Genomic DNA, 23,631 nt, shown 5'->3' on the forward strand with positions numbered 1-23,631 from the left:
CAAAATTTTGCCTTGTCCTATAGCACTGTTCATTTCCCCAATGGATTCATCCCTCACTCTAGTTTTTCTGCTGCTGTATGATTGAAAATGCCAGATATTTCCTACAGTAATATGTGAAAGGCCTTCCTCTGTAGCTTGCTGGTCTATGCAACAAGGCCTCTATCGTAACACCCGTAAGAAATTTGGGAAATAGTCAATACACAATTCCTTCTAACAATAATGGACTTTTTGAAAATGTAAGAAGCTTGTTATAAAATTGGAATGCTGACCATAGAAACAACGCAGAATGAGCACACAGGCAGATGCACTATAAAAACCACCTAGTAATGAATTGCAAGGAAACTAAGCTGGAGCAGATACAAAAGTACATATGAATCTCAGGATGGTATCCTGACCAGGTTAAAATGGCCAAAACACCAGGATGATTGTTTAAAAGCACTAAGTCTAGTATCTTTGTTCAGGAATTTCAAGATCAATTCAAGACCTGAATGCTTCTACTGCTAGAGAGATCTGGCAGAAAGGTACAGAATATTCTTTGGTGTCTAGTGTTAGAACAGCCAGACAAGATAAAAAAAAAAAAGTTTAAAATAATTTCTGAAGGTCCTATTCATTCCCATCCTAAAGCAACCCCGCTTGGCAATAGCCAGTGGCTCTAATCTTATTTCCCCTTTTTCAACTCCAGATGTACTCACAAGCATGTGTTTCCTTGAATGAGGCTTTCCTTCTTATCTAAGTACTTCACTTACTTCCTGCATATATTAACACCTTATGTGTTCTTATTACATTCATTGATCACCATGATGATCTTCCCATACTGCCTCTACAAGTCTGAGAGATGTTCAGAGATATCTCATGTTCTGAGAAGAAATTCTTCAAGTCTCTGTTGTCTCTTCTTGATTCTTGGGCTACTAGTAAACGCAATAGTAACTGGCAACATTCCCAGGTACTGAAATTCAGACATCAGTATTGGCAAATACCCCAAATATGTTTAGCCTGTATCAAACTCTCCCAGTAAATTCCCAGGCACTGGGCTGGGCGTGCTGTGCTAGAAGTGCAGAAATTACCTGTGCCACGGGAGAGACCTGTGGGTATGGGAGGCTAATCCATCCTCGCTCCCCAGAAATGACACAGATAGCGCTGGACTTCATTGCATCTAAAACATCCTACTGCCAAATGCTGTTAAGCTTCAGAATCATTCTATTAGAGGAGCTTCTGTTGGATGCGTCCCTCTTCTTTCTCTTTCATGTCCACATCAGCCTGCCATGCCTGCAGTTTATTCAGAAATTGCTTCAAAATCCATGGACTAGGGCCAAGGTCTGAAGGCAACTCTACCATGCAGACATCCCTTTATTCTTGACTGTAAAGGTGCCTTCAATGCCCAGGATCTCCAGGTACAACTGATCCCATTATTCAGGGTATCTTTGAATGTCTGAAGTTTTGAACTTGTAGACTGTTCAGGTCGCTACCGAGTTTGCACAGCTCTGTGGAGTGGATGGACTCCTGTCCCCATAATTAGCCTGGCACAGACAGTAGGTAGCACTGGAGTTGTCCATGCTCTGTCTGGCTACCCAGTTCCCAGAAGTATAGTCTGACTGTTGGCACCTATACAGAGCTGGCTGACAGTAAACTCACAAGAAATTTATCAGTTTCTGTCTATAAGAATTTGAAAGCTTATCCTCCTCCAAGAAAAAAAAAAAAGGCATTTCTAAAACTGAAAAATCACGAAGTTTGCATTTTAATTGGAGGGGTTTTTACATCCAGTTTCACTTAGTATTGAACCAAATGTAAAAAAACTTTCCCAAAATAAATCAATCTTTCAAACAGGAACATAACCTGCTTGATGTACATGTATGCATCCCAGAAGGAAGATACATATATATACGCACACTTCAGAAGAAAAATTAAGATTACCTCAATAAAATATTAGAAATCTCTCTTGTTCCCATAACTTTTCTCCAGATGCTCTGACATAATTACATTTAGCTGAAAGTATTCATAGTTGTTCTATTGGCCAAATTGGTTTATTGCGTACTTTGAAATGATTGAATATTATTCCTGTTTCTTCCTCTGTGTGAAGCTCTGATTTTGCCTTACTCTGTGCCAGAAACAAACTGAAATAGATGTGCTGAACACATGGATATGAAGCAGTTTGCCCAGTAATAATTGCTTCACGACAGTTTTCTAGTCTTCCAGTTCTTCTCCCTTTGGGATAGGTTAGTGGTTTGAATAACAATATTAACACAGATACAAAGTACTGGTATCAAGCTAGATATTATTACTGCAGATTTGATAACATCTAAGCATTTTTGAAACAATGGTTCTCTGAATATTTAAGTGGATTCTGAAAGCCTCTAAAAATTACTGTTATTTGCTACACTTCATATTTTTTAAAAGATCATAGAATAATTCCGCTTGTGGAAAGAAGTCAGTGTTGTACCTCAGCTGAAAATATTTAGAGAACTGCCACTATTTAGAGCAAAAATTCATTTTAATACATTACATTTCAACATTGTCAATTCATAAATAATTACATAAATGATACCAACATAAAGAAAAGTTTTCTTAAAAATAACTTTCCAGCTTTTGTTGGCACCTAACTTAGAAATATTGCAGTCAGGAAATTCTCTTGTTTAGTTTCAATACAAGACAAAAAGCAATCACTCAGTCTCAAAATAAATAAATAAATAAAGACCAGCTGTTAATAATTCTTGCACATCAGCTAGTCATTGCTGTGTAAACCAAAAATAAATTTTGGCAGGAAACTATGACATCTTTTCAATATGGAAATGTTTAAAAAAACCTTACTTGAAAAAAAAAAGTTTTCTGTTTTATTGAGCTGCATTTTGGGAGCTTCTCAGCAAGTCTGTTTGTCTAGAAAGTGAAGAGAATTCTTGAAGTGTCATGTTTGCTCTCAGTTTAGGTCTTGTTCTGTAGATGAAAAGTCTTTACAAACAACACTGAAATACTTCTGGTGTAAAGTTTACACCAGCAATATTTGTCTTGTAACTCATCACGGAAAGAAAGAACTCGGTTCAAGCAGGTGATGTGAGAAATTCATCATCCCTAATAGATTTAAATTACTCAGATTTAATGCAACCTAAAGTTATATGTAACATTATGGCATATTCTAATTCTGGTGAATCCCACAGTGAGAAGTGTTCATTTTTACATTACTTTGGTTTACTAAAAATTCTTCCAAAGCCAAAAATACTTCAAGAAAAGTGCCTATCTCATTATATTTTATGATTCTTTACATGTATTTTTGAACTGACTATTTTCTCTTCGTAGCTTTCTTTCAGTGCCAGTTAAGAACTGGCATAGAACGTTGGTTTCGTAACACAGAAATATAGCCACACACATGAAGAAATGTCTCACGTGGGACCTCAAAAGAATATTACATATATGGTACTATGTGTATTTGAAGAACATAAATCAGAAAAGATTATACAATATATCGTAGTGCAATATTTTTAGAGTGGAGAGTAACTGTTTCTATGGGTAAAGAAACAGTCAAAATAGTAAACTTTCATATTTAAATAATTTATAACAATACTTATGATGCTGATTTTCTAGCCCATTTTTATTTTGAAAAGAGTGTATAACTCTTTCTTTCTTCCTTTTTTTTTTTTTTTTTTTTTTCAGAGCATATAAGAAGGTTAATCAAATAGAGATACATAGAAACCTGCACTGTGGTACAGAAAGATCTCTGTAATTGAGAGTTATTTTAATGTTACTATTACTTACAAAAGGGGAGAAATTGAAACCATATATCCTGGCACAGGAATATATTTGCTACTGATATATCTTTGACTAAACCTGTGCTTTAAAAAAATTGTAAATTCACTGAACTTCTGTCCCATGGCAAATTTACAATTTTGTTCAGGGGTGGAATGTCAGTGCACCCCACCAGAGAGTAATTACACATTTCTCTTAAGAGCAAGCTTTGCTAAAATATCAGCATTTTCGTGCTTAATGTTTGGAGGCAGCCCAGGTATCATTGCCTTGTAAATCCAGCCTTGCCAGCACCAGTAGACTCAAAAACAGTGCATGCAAAGGGACCACTGGTTTAGAAATTTGGGGGTTTCAGTCCCTCAAATGTCATTCAAAGTGGTAGAGGCAGCACGTCTGTAAATGTCTGTACTGTTTCTCTTTGGGGACAATGTAGAAAAAATATATGGGACAGCCATAATTAAACTAAGTGATGTAAACATGAGCAAACTAGGTAAGCATGCAACCCTTGCCCATTTCTGTCACATTTCATCCTTAAAATTCATCTTGACTTTACATCAACATTTTGACAGCTGTAGGGAAGTTTTTTTGAATAAGGAAGGTGATTTCTTCCTTCTCCAGCAAAGTATCTGGAAATACCTCTGGGAACTCTAAAATAATTATGTATTTACAATAGAGAAACTCCTGAAGCCAGATGATCACCTTTCACTTCATTTCAAATTTCAGCCAAAGCCAGGCATGTTTTCAAATCTCCCAGAAAAGCATGGCCAGATTTTAAGTCACACTGATATGCTGAGACCATAGTATAATGCAAAATCTTGGGGGAGAAAAATATATACCTTCTGTTATAAGAAGCTGAAAGTTTGGTTTAGGAGACGAAGATTTAGGCAGGCTTTTCTTCCTTCATATTCACTCCACAGGGCAAAAATGCTGAGCACGTCATAGCTATAGTTTTAATAATGTCATTGAACATTTAGACCATGAACTATTTTAAAATACTTCTTTAAAAGTAGAGATAAAGATACAGGACAGTTACACTATAGGCATAGAGGAAGGCTACTCATATTTAATCATTTGTTTCTCAGTTTCTCAGCACCAATAACGAATGCATAAAAATCACCTTCACTCCCAGGAGTATAATATCTTTCTGGGGAAGTATTTGCACAGAGGAGCACTTTGAAAAACGTCATCTGAATACAAAGCATTGGAAAGAGACATTGGAAAGAGGTATAGAATTTCTAGTGCCTGAATTGTGCTTGGGGACTTAGTTATAATAGTGCTAAGTGCAGTGCTTCAGCTAAGTATCTGTCAATGTTCAGCTGGTAAAGCCCTGTTTTCAAGAATTTGTAACTTCAAAACCTACATATTCATTCTGATTCAAAAGTGTTCCTGACAAAGTGTCTCATTATAGGAATTACTTTAATTTATTTTAAATTTTACGTGGTTTTAAAAGATGATTTTCATTTGCAAATTATAAAAGTTCAACAAAATACAACAGTGAATAAATATAGGTATTTTATAGTCAAAATTGAGTATTTGAAATGTCTGTATTGTTTTCAATTTAAAATATGTTGTACCTGAATTTATATAATTAGAGAATATTCACTTGAAGAGCTAATGTGGAAGTCTGGCTAATAAGCATTAATTCCAGTTCAAGAGGATTTCAGTCTGCACATAGATTAGCAGGTCTACAGCCAAAAGGATTCCATTTTTATCGTTTAATCTGACCTCATGTATTATGCAAACCACAGAATTTCACCTGTTTCACATTGTATTAAGATATCTGCACATATGACAAATGTGTCATCTAATAACATCCTTGGAAATGTATAAATTATTTAGGTCTTTGGGTCTTTATTTTTCTGTTTACGGTTTGTGTTTATATTAGGCAAATTTTGAATGAGGCTGACAACCTGTCCCTAACTTAAGCTCTTTTGGCTATTGCATTTCAAGTGAAAAACAATTGATGATGTTAAACACCACATAGGTTTCTTAAAAAAATCAACATAGACTGCATCTATAATATTTTCTCTTGAAATTTTCATATGTCAATAAAAATATTGTCTGTTTTATTTATGCATTTTAAATGAATAGTAAGGTCGCAATTCATTGAATTCAGAAGTGAATGGAAACTTTTTTTCATTCAGAATTGAATCATTCCTTAATATCCCAATTTTATAGCATACTTTCTTAGGATTTTGCTTAGGCTAAGACATGAAATGTGTAAGTTATCTGCTGCATGTTTACAGATCAGACCACCATGTGGAGAAAACTGGTGTATCTTTCTGAAATCCATCGCCCTTATTTATGCTTTCACAGTCCATATTCAGGAAAAGCAGCTAAAAATAGTTTGCATCTGGAGGGTTGATCCCAGTGACAATAAAGGGATTAAACACTAAGATATCTCTCTGTTTCCTGTAATGTCTAGAAGTATAGAGGATCTATTTTGTTCATTAATTTTACATCACTCAATACTTTCTGGCCTTATAAATGCCACACCTTTCTTTTTTGCCTTTGAAAAGCAACAGTATTATTACTAAATTTTTCAGAGATAATATTGGTAAGCAAAAAAGCAGCATGGAGAATGGAGAAAATTTACAGAATTTGCTTAAAATAGTCAATTTAGACATAATTTCTTTCAAGAATTGTCAGGATTTCTTAAAGCTACTTAGCACAATATGAGATTTTTATCATATTGCTAAGAAATATTTTTATTTTCATAAATTAAAATATTGTAACAGTGAGATAATTCTTTAATTTATTAGGCTGAAAATAATGGTGAGGTTTTTTGTTTTCTTTTGCTTACAGCAGCTTTCTGCTTGACAGTAGTATTGGTAACACAATGTTTGTCGAGGCCTACATAGTCTTGGCTGATCTCAAACCCTTATATATATATGAAATTCAAGGTTTAGTTTGTACAAATATGTTCCCATAGAAAAGACTGGGATTAATCAAGCAAGAAGTATTATACTATACATTCCTTTGCAATATCTTCATCTGCCTTTAATCTCAACTAAGGATAAATCATACTGTAAATTAGATCTAGACTGTGCTATTTAAAGAGCGATACTGGCAATGGGAAGACTACAGCACAGTACCACTGGATCAAGTGACAAGTAGATGCTTCAGTGACAATATCAGTACACATTTGGCTAAACTTGTAGGCTACTGAAATAGTGAAATTCCTCCAGGTTCATGTGGCAGCAGGTCATGTTCAGGTCCCTCCCTCATTCCTCGTTCCTCAGTACCAGGCACCCTGGGGGAACTTGTTCATCCCCTCCTGCAGGAGATGATTGCTTTACTGAGTCTGGCAACCCTGTGCTCCTGTCAGTAGGCAGCCAACTCTCCCAGGAAGGCAGCTAGTACTTCTTTGCACTTACTCCATCCCCACATGCATGTTATCTCCAGACACGGTCCTCTCCAGTAGCTAACACTTGTCATCCTTTCCCCCATACACCCACTATATACAGCAGAGAACAGAACCACACACAAATTACTCTAGCATTCACATAGAGGAAAAGAGTTATGCATCACTTAAATTGCTAGTATTTTTTTTTGGGAAGACTGTGTTCTTCAGAGTCATCTACTGAATGCTGGCTGGGAATGTAGATGCAGTCTAGGGACAGTTGGAGGCAGGATCTCCCCTTCAGATGTATGCAAAGAATTAAAAACGGTACGTCAATCCTCCATAATGACTGGAGACACTATTGTATTGTTGTCCCCAGCTGCTTTCTCACTTTCCTCACGATATCTTCATCTGGAGGACAAAGTTCACAGCTGGATATGATAATGTCAGGGCTACAGCCATTCACTGGCAAATTCTATTCTAGAAAAACTGGTTGGAGACAATCCTCAGATAGGACGACCCACCAGCTTCTGATATATACCCTGATGATAGCAGGAACTCCCAGGGCTAGCCCTAATGACCTGTCCTTCTCATCAGAAGCCCGTAGTTGGTACTCTAGCAGGAGAGGTAGGTGCAGACAGGGGGAGCAATGAGGAAAGACTGTGTTGTGTGAGGAACACTGTACCAATTGCTCTTCCATACTGTGTGCCTGTGCCATACTCAGAGCAACAAGCGGAACAAGAACCTTGCACCGTGCCCTTTTGGAGAATGGATGAGGCTTGAGGTGCTGCTTGGGAGCCCAGGTGTGCTGAGCAACTTAAACAAGTTTGGAACTACTTTCAGACAGCTGCCACAGAGGTATGCTCACATCCCTATTCTAAGCAGGATGCACCTTGGGTGTAAAGGCCCTGACCAGCTGCACCTGGTGTCTCCACTCACACTTCCTTGACCATGGGCATGTCACCAATGACGTGGTCCAGGAGATGCCGGAGGTACCAGATAACCCTAAAAGCAACCCCTAGGAGAGTTCCCCATGTCTCATCCTTCCTCTGTAGTGTTCCTTCCAGATTTAGAGCTGTCTTTCTTGAGGAAATGAACAGAGACACCATCTTGATGTGGTGTCCAGGAGGATGTTGGAGGCTTATGCTCTTCCCCTGCAATAAACATACAACACTTCTGCTGTTCCCTAATTCCCTGAGGACTGTGAAAACTGTCTATGACCAGTGTGTTCTGGGACTGTGTGGAGGAGGAGGACGGCATTACACAACTCATCGATGAGCCTGGAGAAAACAGAGGGCACGCAAGGATAGCACACACCACAAGGGAGGAGAGAGGTGTCATGTCTGCTTTAAGCTTACATGATACCATCAGACTTATGGTTTTACTGACATATTAAAAACCTGGACTGAGCCTTTTCAGCAGTTTGGGTCACCCATTTATTCTGCTGAACTATTTTTGGAGGCAGTTTCCTTTGTCATTTAACTTACATTAGTTTCTGAATGCATTCATTCATTCAACTGTGTTCTGCTCCAATTCTGCCTTTTTAGTTGTGTGAGAATTTCCATCTTCCCATGCCCACTTTTTAGTTTGTATAACTTCAGTCTTGGTCTTCTTATCCTGCTTGTAGATATTGATGCTACTCATTAATGTCTCTGTTGCTGCCTTACCTTAATGTGTGATCTCATTTGTCAGTTTTGCCATAAACCTTTAAAAATATACACATCAGCAGTAAAATAAAAATAAACCCAGCTTGGAGACAGTTCCCAAAATCAAATGCTTTTAAGTTGACAAGATGCTATTTTATCATTCAGTATGTAATGGAAGAGCTAAGCAAATACTTTACTTTTTTCCTAGAACATAGGCTTTTTTTCATTGTATAGTGAATTAATTTTTTACATTAAGATACTTTCTTGAAGCATTCCTATGTAGTTAAGCTTCGAACAGTATATCTAATTTTTCAGTCTGGTTACTTGTTAATTTACTCTATGGCTCTGGCACCCTAATCTTCTGCACTGCATGAATGCTGACTGGAGTTCTTCCAAAGGAAAAAGCTCCACTGGCTCAAGAAGACAACTTGCTTCAGGAACCACTGAATTGCTAGATATTGATATAATTTGCACCAGATTTTGCTTTCTCCATCCTGGACAATTACTCAACYCTATCCCAGTGACTTTACAGCTTCAAACCTCTCTGTTCGCCCTCGTTCATCCAGTGAACATATCACAAATTCTTGGTGTCAGGCTGAAAACCAAATCTCTGGAGTCAATGCTGCAGTCCTCTCCTTTTTCAACTTGCTGTTTCTGGAAGAGGACTTTTAAAAACAAACAGTTTCAGGTCACAGAGAGCTTTCATATGCTTAAAACTGTCTCACACCCAGTACTCCACTGGAACTACTAACGTCTAGTGGAGTACTAATCCTCCTAACTACTAATCTGCTCCACTAACGTTCCAGAAATGACAACCTTACTGAGCTAGGCCATTTCAACTTAAAGATGTAAAAAGCATACTTGAAGGACTGCGATATAAATTATTTTTCTCATGTAATCTGACATACATTCTTATACTATGGTTTGGTGCCATAAGCTTCTCCGTATAGACTTCCTGCAAAGCTTGCTCTGCTAGACTGCCTCTGGGATCTGAGACCAACCTTTACCTTAACACTTCCTCTAAAAGAAGAATAAAATGGGGTGCTGCATTCTCTGCCAAGATCACTCTGTTATCAACTCCCTCTTCTTCTGCCATTACTTCAAAAAATGCTGATTTTCCAACAGAGGACAGGCATCTGGTGGAGGAGGTGATCTTGGTCTGTTTATACTTTGTTAGATTCAAGAAGAAGACTAATTATGTTTAAAGGACACACACTGTGACATTATGCAGAAAATGACAATTAGAGAATGGTCAGAATAAGGGCATGGTGGCCTGAAGTGGAGGGAAAAAAAATACAGAATGACTCTAGTCAGAATGACTTCTCCTCACCTTCCACTACCCACCCACGCATAAAAAAACTGGCTTCACATGCCTTCACGTTTTAATATGCCTGTTCCATGACAATGTTACAGTTCAGTTCACTGTACCCTGCTGGAAGCAGCTTTAGGGCAAAAATTAGTGCTTCCCAGCCAAACAGTATCCTTGCAGATATGGTGCAAGGAGAATGCAGTCTTACAGTGTCTTTAGTTTACAGAACTATATAGAGGTCAGACTTCTCTTTTCTCCTCTCTTTGCTTCTCAGACCTCATTCATTCTTCCTCTCTTGGATCAACATCTTTAGGCTAAAAAGTTTAACTGTGAAGGTTCAGCTGTTTCTCTTCCATCTATACTTTTGTTTTCTATGAAGAGCTGTATTGTGACTAAGAACCTGTTTTGAAAACATGCATATGTTATCAGATATTAACTAAAAAAAATGTTGGGGGAAAAGTTACTCAAAATAATAGAAAGTCTATATGCCAGCTTAGTTTCTTTCTTTATGATTCACTACCACTTAAGTCAGATGAGCTTTCCCTTTAAGTTAGACATAAGAAGCAGACATAGCTTACGTTTTTTAAGACAAGCTCTTGAAACCACACTGGCTGTCTTTTTTCTTTTGGTTTTCCTCATACCCACACCACCTCTCTTGAAAACAAATAAACTATCTTTTTCCTCAACCTTTCTTTTTTTCCTCTGTCTGCACGTGTTATCCTGAGGTCTGTTATTATATTTCTTCATGATTTTTATTACAAGCCTGGAGATTAATGTCTTTCTTTTGTTAGAAACTGCTTTTCCCCAGTCAGTCAACCAGAGGCAATCAAGATGATGGTCAGCCTTGTTAGGCTGTGGGAACATGAAAGGGAAGGTAGCTTTACTTTTATGCCTGGCCGGATTTTTGTAAGCCATACAAAAGCTGCAATATTTGTAGGTTGCTGAATAGGAACTGCATATTTGTGTGAAATCTGCATATTGATAAGAAAGCTGCAAGGCCAGAATTCCCAGGGAGAGATAAAATTGCTACAGGTACCGGGTTTAATCTTTGAACTGCCTGATGGTGATCTCTGAACTTAAGGAATGCAGTTGTTTCGATGTTTCACTGTTAGTTTTTAGTGACTTTAAATCAAAGATCTTATACTTGTGGGCTGCACTGAGACACAAAACTTTCTATGGCATTTTATAACATCAGTACTACACACACTCAAGGGTGCAGATCAATATTCATCAGGTACCACAGTACTTATCACAGATTTTTATCTGGCGCGAAAGAAATCAAAACTCTCTGCCAGAAAGGGCTATCTCTGAATTGAAAATTGGAAAGCAAAAACTTTTATGGAAAAGTTGTACTTTTTTTAAGCCTCATAATCTGATTATAAAATACACTTCTAAAGGGACATCAAGAACTAGAATCCTTTGATTCGTGTGCTATCGATACCTTTTCAACATAATAGCTGGGAACTGGAAGTTATTCCAGGAAGGAAGAGAAATCAGTGACTGAATTGAATATCTATGTTTCATTCTTATTTATAAGGAGAGAAGTTGTGCTTTTGTTTACAGGGAAGAAATGGAAACAAAGATAGCTACGTTCTTTATTGCTCCGCACTTCCTTTTTGTCAGTAACCCAGTCTTTGATGTTGGTTCAGGCCAGAAATCAACAGTGGATTGTATGTTTTTCTCCATCTGTTTCTGGGTGCTTTATGATGTTATGGTTAGCTGACAGTTTACGTCCTTCTCCAGATCATAACAGTGTGATCCTTCTTCCTCTCACCAGCACTTATCTGATCCCACAGCGAGCTAGCTCTAAAAGTAAGCTTAAGCTGAAATAAAATGCACCTGGCAAGAAAAATCATACTTCTGATCACTCACCTCTCTGAAACTGGTTCAGTATGGGATCTAACACAAGCCAGCATGCTCCCTCACCTGATTATCTCCTTGCTGTCACCTGAATGTGCCCCTTAACCATACCCTCATTAAGCCCAGACAGACAGAACAGAGGGCATTCCACTCAAGAGCATTCAAATTCTTGAGCAACTTTTTATTTAACTCATTTTGGTTGCAATCATGTCATTAAGTATGCTTTAGAGCAAAAATTAAGAACAGCAGTTTAACTTATCAGTTTTTAGGAGGATTAATCTAATCTGCAGACTACATAGCCTTTAAAATAAATTTGGATTACTAGAATTCTAGGTGGACTAACCTGAATAAATTGCAAAAGTTACTTCAGCATCTTAACATTAGTAATTGATTTAGTTCTGATTTCTGTTCTGTAAAAGTTTAATTCTCTACCTTTGTTTTAAAAAGAACATTCAGAAAATGTAAAATAATGAATTGCTGCCTTGAAATTAGGTCAGAAATCCTAGGAATCTGAATGATTAAAAAAAAAAACACTTCGTTTTCTTGATGGACCTAATGTTCTGCCTCAACCCAAACTTTTTCAAATTTGTGTATTACTTTCAGGAGCTTCTGTTCAAATTCATCGCTCTATTCTAGATGATATTTTTATATAAATCAGAATTGTTGTTAATAAACCTCCTACAGAAAATTGAAAAAAAGATTAAAAATGAGTCATATGGGTAAATTGTTTCAAAGGACAGTAATTTATGGGTTTTCTGACTCATGGGATAGTAATTAGTACTGATCAGATGAAAATTCAGAGAATGAAAAATTTGCTTACTTCTAGCTAGTCTGATTTATAGGACTTTAGTCCTATTATCATTTTGTATTGATTACAAGACCTTTGCATAGGTTAATGATAATGGTTGAAAGTTCCTCCACAGTGAAAAAGATTGAAAAGATGGATTCTTCCAATTAAAACAGGCATTATTGACAATGTTGATTCCAGAACTCTAGAGCATTGAAGCTATTTTTATAATGAACATGGATTTAGAGGCTATTGGGTGAGAAAGCAACAACAGTAGACCCAATTAAGGTTACTGTGGTTCTCTCTAGCTCAGAGAAGAAAACAGTTAGCTTTCAGTCTCCATATGCAAAATAAAACCATGTATTTTAGACTCATAATACTTTGCTATAAGCTAAAATTGACTTACAAGTTAATCTAAAAGTATACATTAACCATTTCGACAAATACTATTATCTATTTTTGATTCTTAAAAGAGTGAAATAAAAGGAATTTTTGTGGTTTGTGACACCATTTGTTTGTGTTGCATTAACTAAGAAAAGCTTTGTTTTCTAAATGGAAATACTGACTTCATTAATCTATAATGTGAAACAAATGCCACTGTTAACTTTGAAAGAAAACTTTCAAATATTAGACTAGAGTCTTAATGTCTGTTGTTCTTGTAGTTAAAATGACTTGCCAGACTCATGTTAAGATCATTGGTTACACTCTATTTCTCACATATACAGCTTTCAGAAAATATGTGCAATTAAATATGATATGTTGGATTCATTTCCTAATATGTGTTTAGTCATATAGAATTCTCTTAGCTAATGTCATTAGGCAAACTGCTTAATTGCTTTCTAACAATAACAGAAATACTATTCCTTTTGTTTTTAGATGAGATTACTTGCATCCAGAGATCCCTTGTGCATTTATAGTTGTTTTTTTGTGTTGATTTGTATATTAATGCAATGATTATTAAAATATATAAAGCTAAAAAAGAGGGGTTTAGATCAAATTATTTCCTCCAAATAAGTACCAATTATCCATTTCAGAATTTTTCTGCATAACAGTACCTATATTTGGTACACAGACAGAGAGGACAAACTGACAACAGTTCAGTACATGATTTCAAAGAGGTCTTACCTGCATCATGCTAAGGGGTACCACGGTATACAGACAGTGGCATAGCTTTCCCTGAGGAAACTGGTGAAAGCTCTGTCACTTAAGAATAAGCTGGATAAAGTACAAAAAGGATACTCTAAGTGGGGAGAAAAAATCTATTTCTAACTTCTGAAACTCAATTTGTTCAATAGATTTAACTCCTCAGGAGTACTAGAAGCCCTAGAAATGACAAAGGCTACTTTGAAGGGGAAAAGGAAGTCATCTGGAAAAAAAAAAAATCATTGCTGGCATAATCCAGAATGTAAATCTAGTGAAAGGTAGCAGACCACACTGTTAGGGCCTCCTTGAGTCCTTCCCCTTTGTATATGGAAATAGTTTCACCTACTGAAAACAACTCTTCCTGCTCTGGGTATGAAGACTGTATTTTTCTTTTTACATTCTGTCCTAACTGTAGTGATCAATTAATTCATAATGGCTTGGTTATCACCCTACATTATATATGGAATCAAAAATCTCAGTCACTGACGATCTCCCTTTGTGGAGGCACTCTGAATACGAATCTTCAGTTGGCTTGGCTACAAAGTGAACATCTTCTCATTGTTCCACATTGCCTTGTGGCATATAGATTGGATTCAGTGCTTTGGTACTCAAGGTCCTTTGGTATGCTCAAGGTCCTTCCTAGGCTTTGATACAGGCTGTCTGAACTACTTTTCCTTAAGAAGAGCTGTGAAAACATACGACTGTGTTTCACTGAAAGAAATGACTGGCCAATGCCAGAGGTGAGACTCATAAGGAGGTTAAGAATTTTGCTGCTAGAATTTCTGTCACAGTACAGATCTTTCCTATGATAATAAGCAATTCTCAGAATTTCAATGATTTCCCTGGCTATATCTACACTGTCAAGTAACTTAGCTTGCAAGTTGTCTCCTGGTCCACATTGCATAAATGTTAGTTCACTCCATGGCTCGGCATTAAGGAAAACCATCTCCACCCCTCCAAAACAAACCTGAAGTTCTGTGGATAATTCATTCCACTGACTGCTTCCAAAAGGCAATACAAACCAGATGGCCAAAGGCTTAGATTTCTCTGCCCTACAAAGTCCTTCAACATCAGGCTTTTTATTTTCAAAGCACTTTCCCATGCCTGGATATCATAACCCACAGCATGTAATACACTCCCTCAGTTTCTTGTTATAAAAACACCACCTGGTGGGTTGCAGCACAACCCACATGTTATTTCAGACACTTTGAAGTAAAAACAAACAAACAAAATAATAATTGTATTTTGAGCCAAGGAGACCACCACGGGTGGCTTACAAGATATCGAGGGCATTGTACTGTGCAGCAGAGATTTGTTCAGCAGTTTGTTCTAGGTATTGCTAGTTCTGAGCAAGGTAGACACAAGCCACTCTGCGCCACTTTGCCTGAAGGATCTCCTTCTGGGATGTGTATTTTGCTATGTAAATATAGCTACATTGACTCTTTTTGTATTTTAGCAGGAAACACTTTCATGGAGTACTGGCTCCTCAGGATGTTTGCACACATCAGACTCTGATTCACTGCTTTCATGGCAATATAGCAGCCTAAATTCGTCATTTTTGCCCTGATTCATCATGCCCTTCAACACCAGGCAAACTCAATGCTGAAAGCAAGAAATGCTTATAATCAGGGTTTTAGGTATAAAACTGACAACATAAGACTACAGGTGAAACAAATATGAACTTAATTAGTACCTTACCATTTTTTTTAACTTTCCTACCTAGAATTCCTTAAATGTAACCCATTTGTCAGAGCTACAGATTCAGTATTTTGCTTTGTTTTTCCACCAAAGATATACAGCATAATGGCAGGAATATGTTAGAAAATATTCACTGCTCATTCAGTGATGAAGCTACTCTGTGAATAAGTATAGGATTCATCTGGTCAAAAGCACACTGTAAATATCTATATTTGAGTACTCCACTCCTATTTATAGAAATATGCATTTCTGTAATTACCTCTTTCTCTGCATTCACTATGATGGGAGATGAAGTAACTAGCTCAGCTGTAAGGCAGGATTCAGTTGTCTAACACAAAATATCTTCACAGCGCTTTATAAGAAACAGGTTTCCTTTGGAAGGGCAGCCGTATGTCAAATACAATACCCTCCCAAGTGTCTAAAATGTCAGTAGACAGCCATGTTTAGGCAAATGAATCACATTTGTAGATGTAGACTTTATAGATATCTAAAATTCAGTGGAATGAATCTTACCCTAAGTATCATCTGGGATTATCTTCTTAAGCACCTCACTTTTGACTTTAGTATCGGCATACTGCTACCTTACGCTGCGTTGGGTATGGCACATCATACTGAAGCTTATCTTTTCTGACACAAACTGACCCATATAACCACTACAGCAAAGTAGATGGAATTCTGCTCTGACAAAATAGGAGTTCATCTGCAATTTTAAAAAAAGCTATATTGACTTTTTAAAGGATGTATTTAAGGATTCTGGCCTTTGTAGTTAAACATGATCTCAGGCAGCTGAAAAGGTGCAAGCATATTTTCAGATTGTTGTTCTTTTTTATTTTGGCTTTTCATTCCTTTTGGTTTGTTTTTTTCTTGCGTAAGGCAAAGTGACATTAATTTATGTGAATAATGAGAATCAAATCATTCACTGTACTTCACAAGCATAATAAATATGTATCCCTATGCTCCAGAGCACCCATTAATCACCAAATGCCAGAAGTTAGGGGTCCTAATGGTCTGGTTGCCTAAATGGTTCACTATCTCTTATTGTTTCTCCCACCTTTAAAGCATCAGGCAATAGTCACAGGCAGAATCAAATAGTGAAATGGAGACATTGCTGTTGTGGCAAAATCTATTATTTTGGTTTTGAACCTTTTTCCTCCTTCACCTTACCATTACTGTCAGCCTATTGGGATTGACACAATCAGATACAATAATATATTGCACCCAAATTACACAGGAAGACAAAAGAGACAGGAATTAAAACTATATTACAACATACGATTTTAGTATCACTGAGGCCTGTTTTCTGCGCTAATCCATTAATTTCACTGATTATATATGATCAGGTAAACAATAGATTCCATAATGCAAAAGTCTTCATTCATTCTAAGTCAGTCATGTAGATTCATTCTTTTTCCCTGGTGCCTTTCCTTTTTGTCATTGTTCTTTTCTTATGAACCTTCTAACAAACAGAACTTCACTGAAAAAGAACAAGCTGGAAGTATTAAGAAATTCAGCTGAGCAAACTGATTTATAATTCAGATATGGAAAACTCAAGTGCAATGTCAGATAATTGATTTTTCTTTAATATTGAGGCCTAAAAAATTCCAAAAGCCTCACATGAAAAATGCTTGAAAATTTTGACATTTCTTTAGGTTCTGTGGATTAACTGTTAGTTTGTCCTTCATTAAATGAAAACTAAACAAAATAAAGCAGAGGCATATTTTTCACTAGGTTAAATCCTGTCTTCATTCTCAGCACAGACATCTCTCATATCACTGTTCACTTCTTCTAAAGCCATGTGATGGAAGAATGATAGAGCAATGTAGCTTCTTTCTGTCTCTATTACTTTTAGTGAAAGTCAGAGGTTTTTTATTATTTCTTACAACTAGTGTTGAATTGTGAAACATTTAATACTTACAGAATCACAGAACAGCTGACGCTGGAAGGGACCTCTGGAGGTCATCTAGACCAGTCTGATGCTTCTTTTCATTTCACTTACTGTGCAAGGAAAGGGCGCACGGCATCATAAAAACATGTAAAAATCATAAATAGGGTAAATACATGTTCTGCAATATGTGTGTACTGTAAGAAGGGTACTTTTCAAGTGAAATGTGGGGAATGTTTTTTACTGGAGGTGCTCCTTAGCTTTTCAAAGTATAGATGCAGTCATAAAAACATGAAATTGGCCTAAAGAAATTAGTCATTTGCCAAGTACCCTGCATAATGTAGTTCTTCTCAGCCATATTTTTTCCCCTCATTGAGACTTCATTGACCACATCACATGAAATTCACAGGGAAAAGTCTTTGAATAATAATAGACATTGCCCATTGTTTCTAATTTTCTTTCTAAGCACTGGATGCTGTAAATATTTTGTGGTATTTTTAGCAGATTAATGGCTTAAAAACACTAGGTGAGGTATGATCTGACCTATACTGAATAAGTTATTCTTTACATATAGTTATTGTTCAGTAAAAGCATGTACAAATTATTTAAAATAGAAAATTAAAGTTGTCTTAGCAACCACTACATATAAAGTGAAGTATATCTAAGGTATTTAAGCATAGCTCTGTGATCTAGTATAGCTATTTTTCAAAATGTTTTCTTGACATTACGTAGTTCACAGTAAAACCTGGCAGAAGAAATCCATTATAAGATTAAAAGTTTCAGCTGGCAAAAGACTGGTCAAATCAAAAGACTCTTTGATAATTGCTGGCATTTTAAATTATGGAATAACAGTGCACAGTAATTCCTTTTTGGTTTTTGTCTTTTGTGGTAAAATCAACTAATGCAATTTTTCAAATTTAACTGTATAAAGACATTATTGACACCTCATTATTCTGAACCGAAAGAATCAAACTAATACTATATCTTCCTTGATACTACAAAAAATGTGTTGATATTGGTCAGTGTTGATGTTTCCTTTACACAGTAAGGAGATTCTTTTAGCACTGTTGTCATCTGCAATTTCCTGAGACAATTGCTCTGATATGACTCACCCTTCATTCTTCTTAATCATTATGGTCTTCTCCTTTTTGCCTTTGCCTCTAAATTCTTCAGTTTACTTTATCGGTTATATCCAAATCTCTATCTTGTTCTACTTTCCAAAAAATTCTTACAGACGTCTATAAATGCATGGCCCACCTCCTATAACGTCATCCTTTGCCAGCTATCTCCTCATTATTGTAAATTCCATTTCCAACTTCATATTTAGACATTATTCTACAAGTATATCAGTTATTTCTCTTCTGTTTGTCTAATCTCTACGTATTCTTTTAACCTCACATAAAGTTTATTCATAATCTTTCTCGTGAATTTGGGGGCATAGCTTCAGCCAGTTATTGGTGCTTTTCTTCACAGCTCATGTGTTATAAGATCCTGGAGTATAGCTTATATATAATGACTGAAATAATTATTTGCCCTGCTAAGAATTTTGTATACAACTTCATAAGAAAAAAAGAGGGTTAAAAAGAGTGTTGYCTTGTAAAAGCCACATCCCATCATTTTTTCCTATCATCTGAAACACTACCCCCTCCTCACTCAAATTATTACTCTTATCTGAGGTTCATAAAAATGCTTGTGGCATAAAAAATGTGTTTTGGATCTTCCAGAATGTCATAAGAAGAATGATGCACACACAGAGAAATCCAGTTCTCTCCCCTCTCTAAAACTGTGATAGGCTTTGTTTGCAGCTGGGTTCCCACAGAAATCCATTTGGCAGCTTCATTTTCCCTTGAAGAGCCATTTCATTTGTGAGGTATGTTACTGAGTAGATAGCAGATAATGCAGCAAGGTGTTTGTGGTGAGACTCCAGATGTGCAAACATTTTGTCATCTAGTTCAAACCAAGCCACTGTTGCAGGACCTTCTGTTTAAAATGAACTGAATAGTCTCAGGGAGGTTCTTTGTAGGCAAGCGTTTAGCTCCTTGCTGCAATACTTTCACAATGTCAACAGGAAAGGTCCAGGCCAAATGAAAATGTTCCATGTCTTTAGGTCTGACCTTTCAAATCAAAGTTAAGGTCTGTTGTTTGATATTCGAAGGAAATGGTGTTGTTGCTGCAGCTTTTCTGGAGAAGAATAACGCAGGCCAGCTTTCAAGGCTGCCAGTACTGTTACCTTTCATAGGTTTTAAATATCTTTAAAAGATGCTAAAGAGTGTTAGAATTTGCTCTGCAGCTGTTATACTATAATGAGATGTTGTAATATTCATCACACACTTTGGAAAAATTCTTTTACTGATTAATCTTTTCTAAAACAGAGCAGGACAATATTTTAAATTGCAGTCACTGACTGGATTTCACAGCTGATGTTGGGCACAGAGATATGATACTTGGCAGCTTTACTTTATATAAGTTCATGCAAACATTATATTTGGATTCTAATTCCCCTCAAAATTATCTGCTGCTCTGCCTTGCAATTCTAGCTTTCCTTTGGAAAAAAAGCGCTGAATCTTAGCTGAAACTTCTAAACTTCAGCATTTTCCAGTCAAAATATTAGCTCTAGCATGACTTTCATATTAAACCAGACACTTATCACAGATCATTTAAAGGATATGGGAAACTTAGATGGCTTCTCTTTAACATAATTTCAGTTTCTAGTATGTGAGGGAACTAAACCCAACCAAGTTCGCTTTATATTTTGTTCTGTTTTGCTGCAAATATTTGTATAGCTCTCACTGCAAGTTTTCTGTGAACCAAGGAAGTTAAAATCATTTAGAGAAAAGGATCACTTCTGTGACTGAATATGATACATGAAGGATGGCATATATATTTAAACCAAGATATATAATGCACAGCAGAATCTACTTATTTAAATAGAAAATGTAGCCTAGATGTAGGAACTAAATTTATAGTTACTAGAACTGATTAAAAAATACCATTCTATGGAAAAATGCAGTTCTGTTAAGTTATTTTTTAGGATTGTTTTTCAGTTCAGTGATTTTTTATAGTAAAATATATTAGTATAGTAACATTAGTATTAATGTAGGATAGTAATAGTAAGTATATTTTTTGAACTACCTATTTGAATAAAGTCAAAGTTGTGGCATAGTTCTGTGGGGCATAATAGGTCAAAGGTTTGCTATATGTTTACACTGCAGTCCTAACAGTATATACATTTAACATCAGAGATTATATTCAATATGTTATAGTATTTTGACTTCATCAAAGAAAAACGCATTGCTAGGTTTGAACATTTTTTAAAAAACACTCTTTTCATGGGAATTTCCAAAGTTTGTTGTTTTCATTTCAGATTGGAAAGAAAATAAATTTTGAGATAGTTTTTCCCATAAAAATGAAATTTACTCTTTTTCTATTTTCCATAATATTGTCAATGAAAGTGTCACTAGATGTTAAAGCTGACCTTCCAGTGAATAGTTAATATCTAGTCAAATTGCTTTCAGACTTAGATCGCATACTTTAATTGAAGCCTGACAATCAGGTTATTAGCTGTAAGATCTAGGAATATATTCCTTTTTTATGATTGTCTTTCATAATAAATGAGATACTGGATATTTAAGGTAAGGCCATATATTTCACTCTATCACTGCTGTGGCAGAGTATTTCTAAATACACTGAGAAAAATCTGCTTTGTGATATCTATTGCACTTGCTTAGCTGTATTGTTGCACTGGTTCAGCAACAGAGCTGAATTTTTCACGGTGTTGAAATTAATCTTTTTAAATAGGAGAACTCTTCACTAAAACTCTGGATGAATGACCTGGTTCTATTTCCAATACTCTCTAGAAAAAGTCCTGCAATCTGCCCTCTTTGGTGATCCACCAAACATTCCTTCCATGCAGTGCTGACTGTTTGGTCTTTTTCTAGAGAGGTTACTCAATGTGCATGGTAAGGAGGAATTGTATTCCCTCCTTCTCAGAAGGTATTGTTGCTCTTCCTCCTTGTCTGTCCACCTGCATTGTACTTATAGAGCTAATTTTCACAAATTCCAGGCAAGAGCACTGGATCAATAAATCCACACAAAATAGCAGTCTATTCTGCTAAGTACGGCAGCCAAGAAGACAAATTCATTCTAGCAGGTTTTTCAAACAACATGATTGACTTTTGCTGACTCTTCCCTTAATGCATTTTTTCAAAGCTACAGGAAGGAGATTTGAGTACATACAGTAAGTTCACAAAGAGCAGCTTTCAACCTGCTTTTAGGGAAAAGAGTTTTTCTAACACAAGCACCAAAAAAGTTGTTCCTTTTAAAAACAAGGAAATTACAATGATTCTCTGTGGCTTCTTATTAAACTCTCACTTAAAGAGGATATCACCATGACTAAATAGACATCCTCCATTGCAGTCCCTTTGGAAAAAAGAAGAATCACTAGTTTATTCATCTTTGCTAATGATACAGAGAGGAAAGAAGTACCTAAACAATGAATAATAATCCAGATACTCAGACTGTAAAATCAATATGTCAGCTCAGTAGAGCTGAGTTTCTTTTTAATGCTGCTGTTCTAACGCAGTAGAGCTTACCTTCTGAATTATGTATGTATTGACCTAATTACATAAATATTGACTTTGCTTTATATGAAGCCTTTTTCAGTCTCAGTGTAATTATAATGTCAATATTTGTTGCATGTAATAACATTGAATTTAGACTTGTTAATTTTGATTGATAATGGCGTGCCACAAGTTATTGTATGGGATAAGACAGTTAGTCTAGAAGTATGCATAGAAAATACAAGCAACTGACAATGCTACCAAAGCTCAATGCGTCTCCAAGACCTGTTTCCAATTGATCAACAAGGCACAGGAATTATAATGGGTGATTACCTCCTTAATCCATAAAAAGCACTGTTTTGAGTTGGAGGAACATTTTTCCCAATCCATAAATGTACAAATATTCAGCTGGGAACTCGCTAAAAGAGTTCCTATTTAAAGTCAGTCTTACATTTTTGCCAGCATGTTGTAAACTCTGTTTAAGTAGTGCCAAAATAGATGTTTTATATAGTAACAAGTACACTTTGCTGCATACCTTATATCAGGTACACATTGTTTTTGAATAATATCAGGAGCCAGACACAAGCAATTTCACATTAAATTACTTTCTTTTTCCTTCAAATCCAAGAAAGATGTGAGCAGTGGACATTTAGGTACTACTGGGACTTGCAAAACTGTTCACTTCAGTCTGCAAATGTTTGCTGAGATATATTTCTACAAGAACTGCTTTGTTCAGAGCTGGCAAGCCTCTGAATTACTTTCAGCGATGAATGGCCATATAGTGTGTGTTTCTAGATGCAATTATAAAGGATTTTGAATTTGGCAGTAACATGAGACTCAGAAACCAAACTGTGACAGTCTGTGTGCTGAGGATATTTAAATTTGTTCTAGCTATAGCATGTTGCCAGTAGTGACAAGGCATGTATCATACTGTATTTTCTTATTTGTCTCAGCAGGGATGCCAGACAAGACGAACCTCAGTGACGTAAAGCAAATCCATCAAGCCAGTGATGGCAGCACTTTAGACACAACTGGAGCAGGATGTATAACAATGGCTGATTATATGACATTTATGCTGATTAGTTTGGTAACACTGTTTCTCAGTCTTTGGTAACTGTGTAGCTCTGTCTTGATATATGGGTCTCATTGTCATCTGTTTGTCCCTACTCACAAGCCTGGAATAAGGGATCTGGTGGATATAGCAATATTTATGATAGCTTGTGTAATATCAGCCTCTCTGATCTTAGGCCTGAATATTAACAAAATTGCTTGTGTAATTGTTTGCTGTGCCCAGTCAAGTTTCAAATAGCTCCAAGGATGGCGACTCCACAATCTGTCTGGAGTGTTTAACCATCCTCATATAAAAAATGTTTTTTCTCATTTTTAAATAGAATTTCCTGCATTTGAATTTGAGCCCACGGCTTCTCGTCCCTTAACTGAGCACCACTGAGAAGAGTCTGGCTCCATCTTCTTTACACCCTCCCTTCAGATATTTACACACCCTAATAAGTTCCCCCTGAGCCTTTTCTTCTCCACGTTGAACAGTTCCAGTTCTCTCAGCCTCTTCTTGTATGAGAGATGCTCCGGTCCCTTAATCATCTTTGTGGCCCTTTGCTGGACTTGTTGCATTATGTCCATGTCTTTCTTGTACTGGGGAGCCCAGAACTGGACA

The 23,631-nt window shown here is 36.4% G+C and overlaps 1 protein-coding gene across 1 annotated transcript in view; it reads left to right on the forward strand.

The window, feature by feature from the left end:
- GPC5 (glypican 5) overlaps positions 1–23,073 on the forward strand; it is a 732,889-nt gene extending 709,816 nt beyond the window's left edge. Inside the window, exon 8 of the mRNA XM_026061075.1 lies at positions 22,913–23,073. Coding sequence (XP_025916860.1) covers positions 22,913–23,073 — 161 coding nt within the window. The remainder of the gene's footprint in view (positions 1–22,912) is intronic.
- Positions 23,074–23,631: the final 558 nt, after the last annotated feature.

The sequence above is a fragment of the Apteryx rowi genome, unplaced genomic scaffold, assembly GCF_003343035.1.
Source record: "Apteryx rowi isolate R43461 unplaced genomic scaffold, aptRow1 scaffold_175, whole genome shotgun sequence".
NCBI classification, from domain to species: Eukaryota; Metazoa; Chordata; class Aves; order Apterygiformes; family Apterygidae; genus Apteryx; species Apteryx rowi.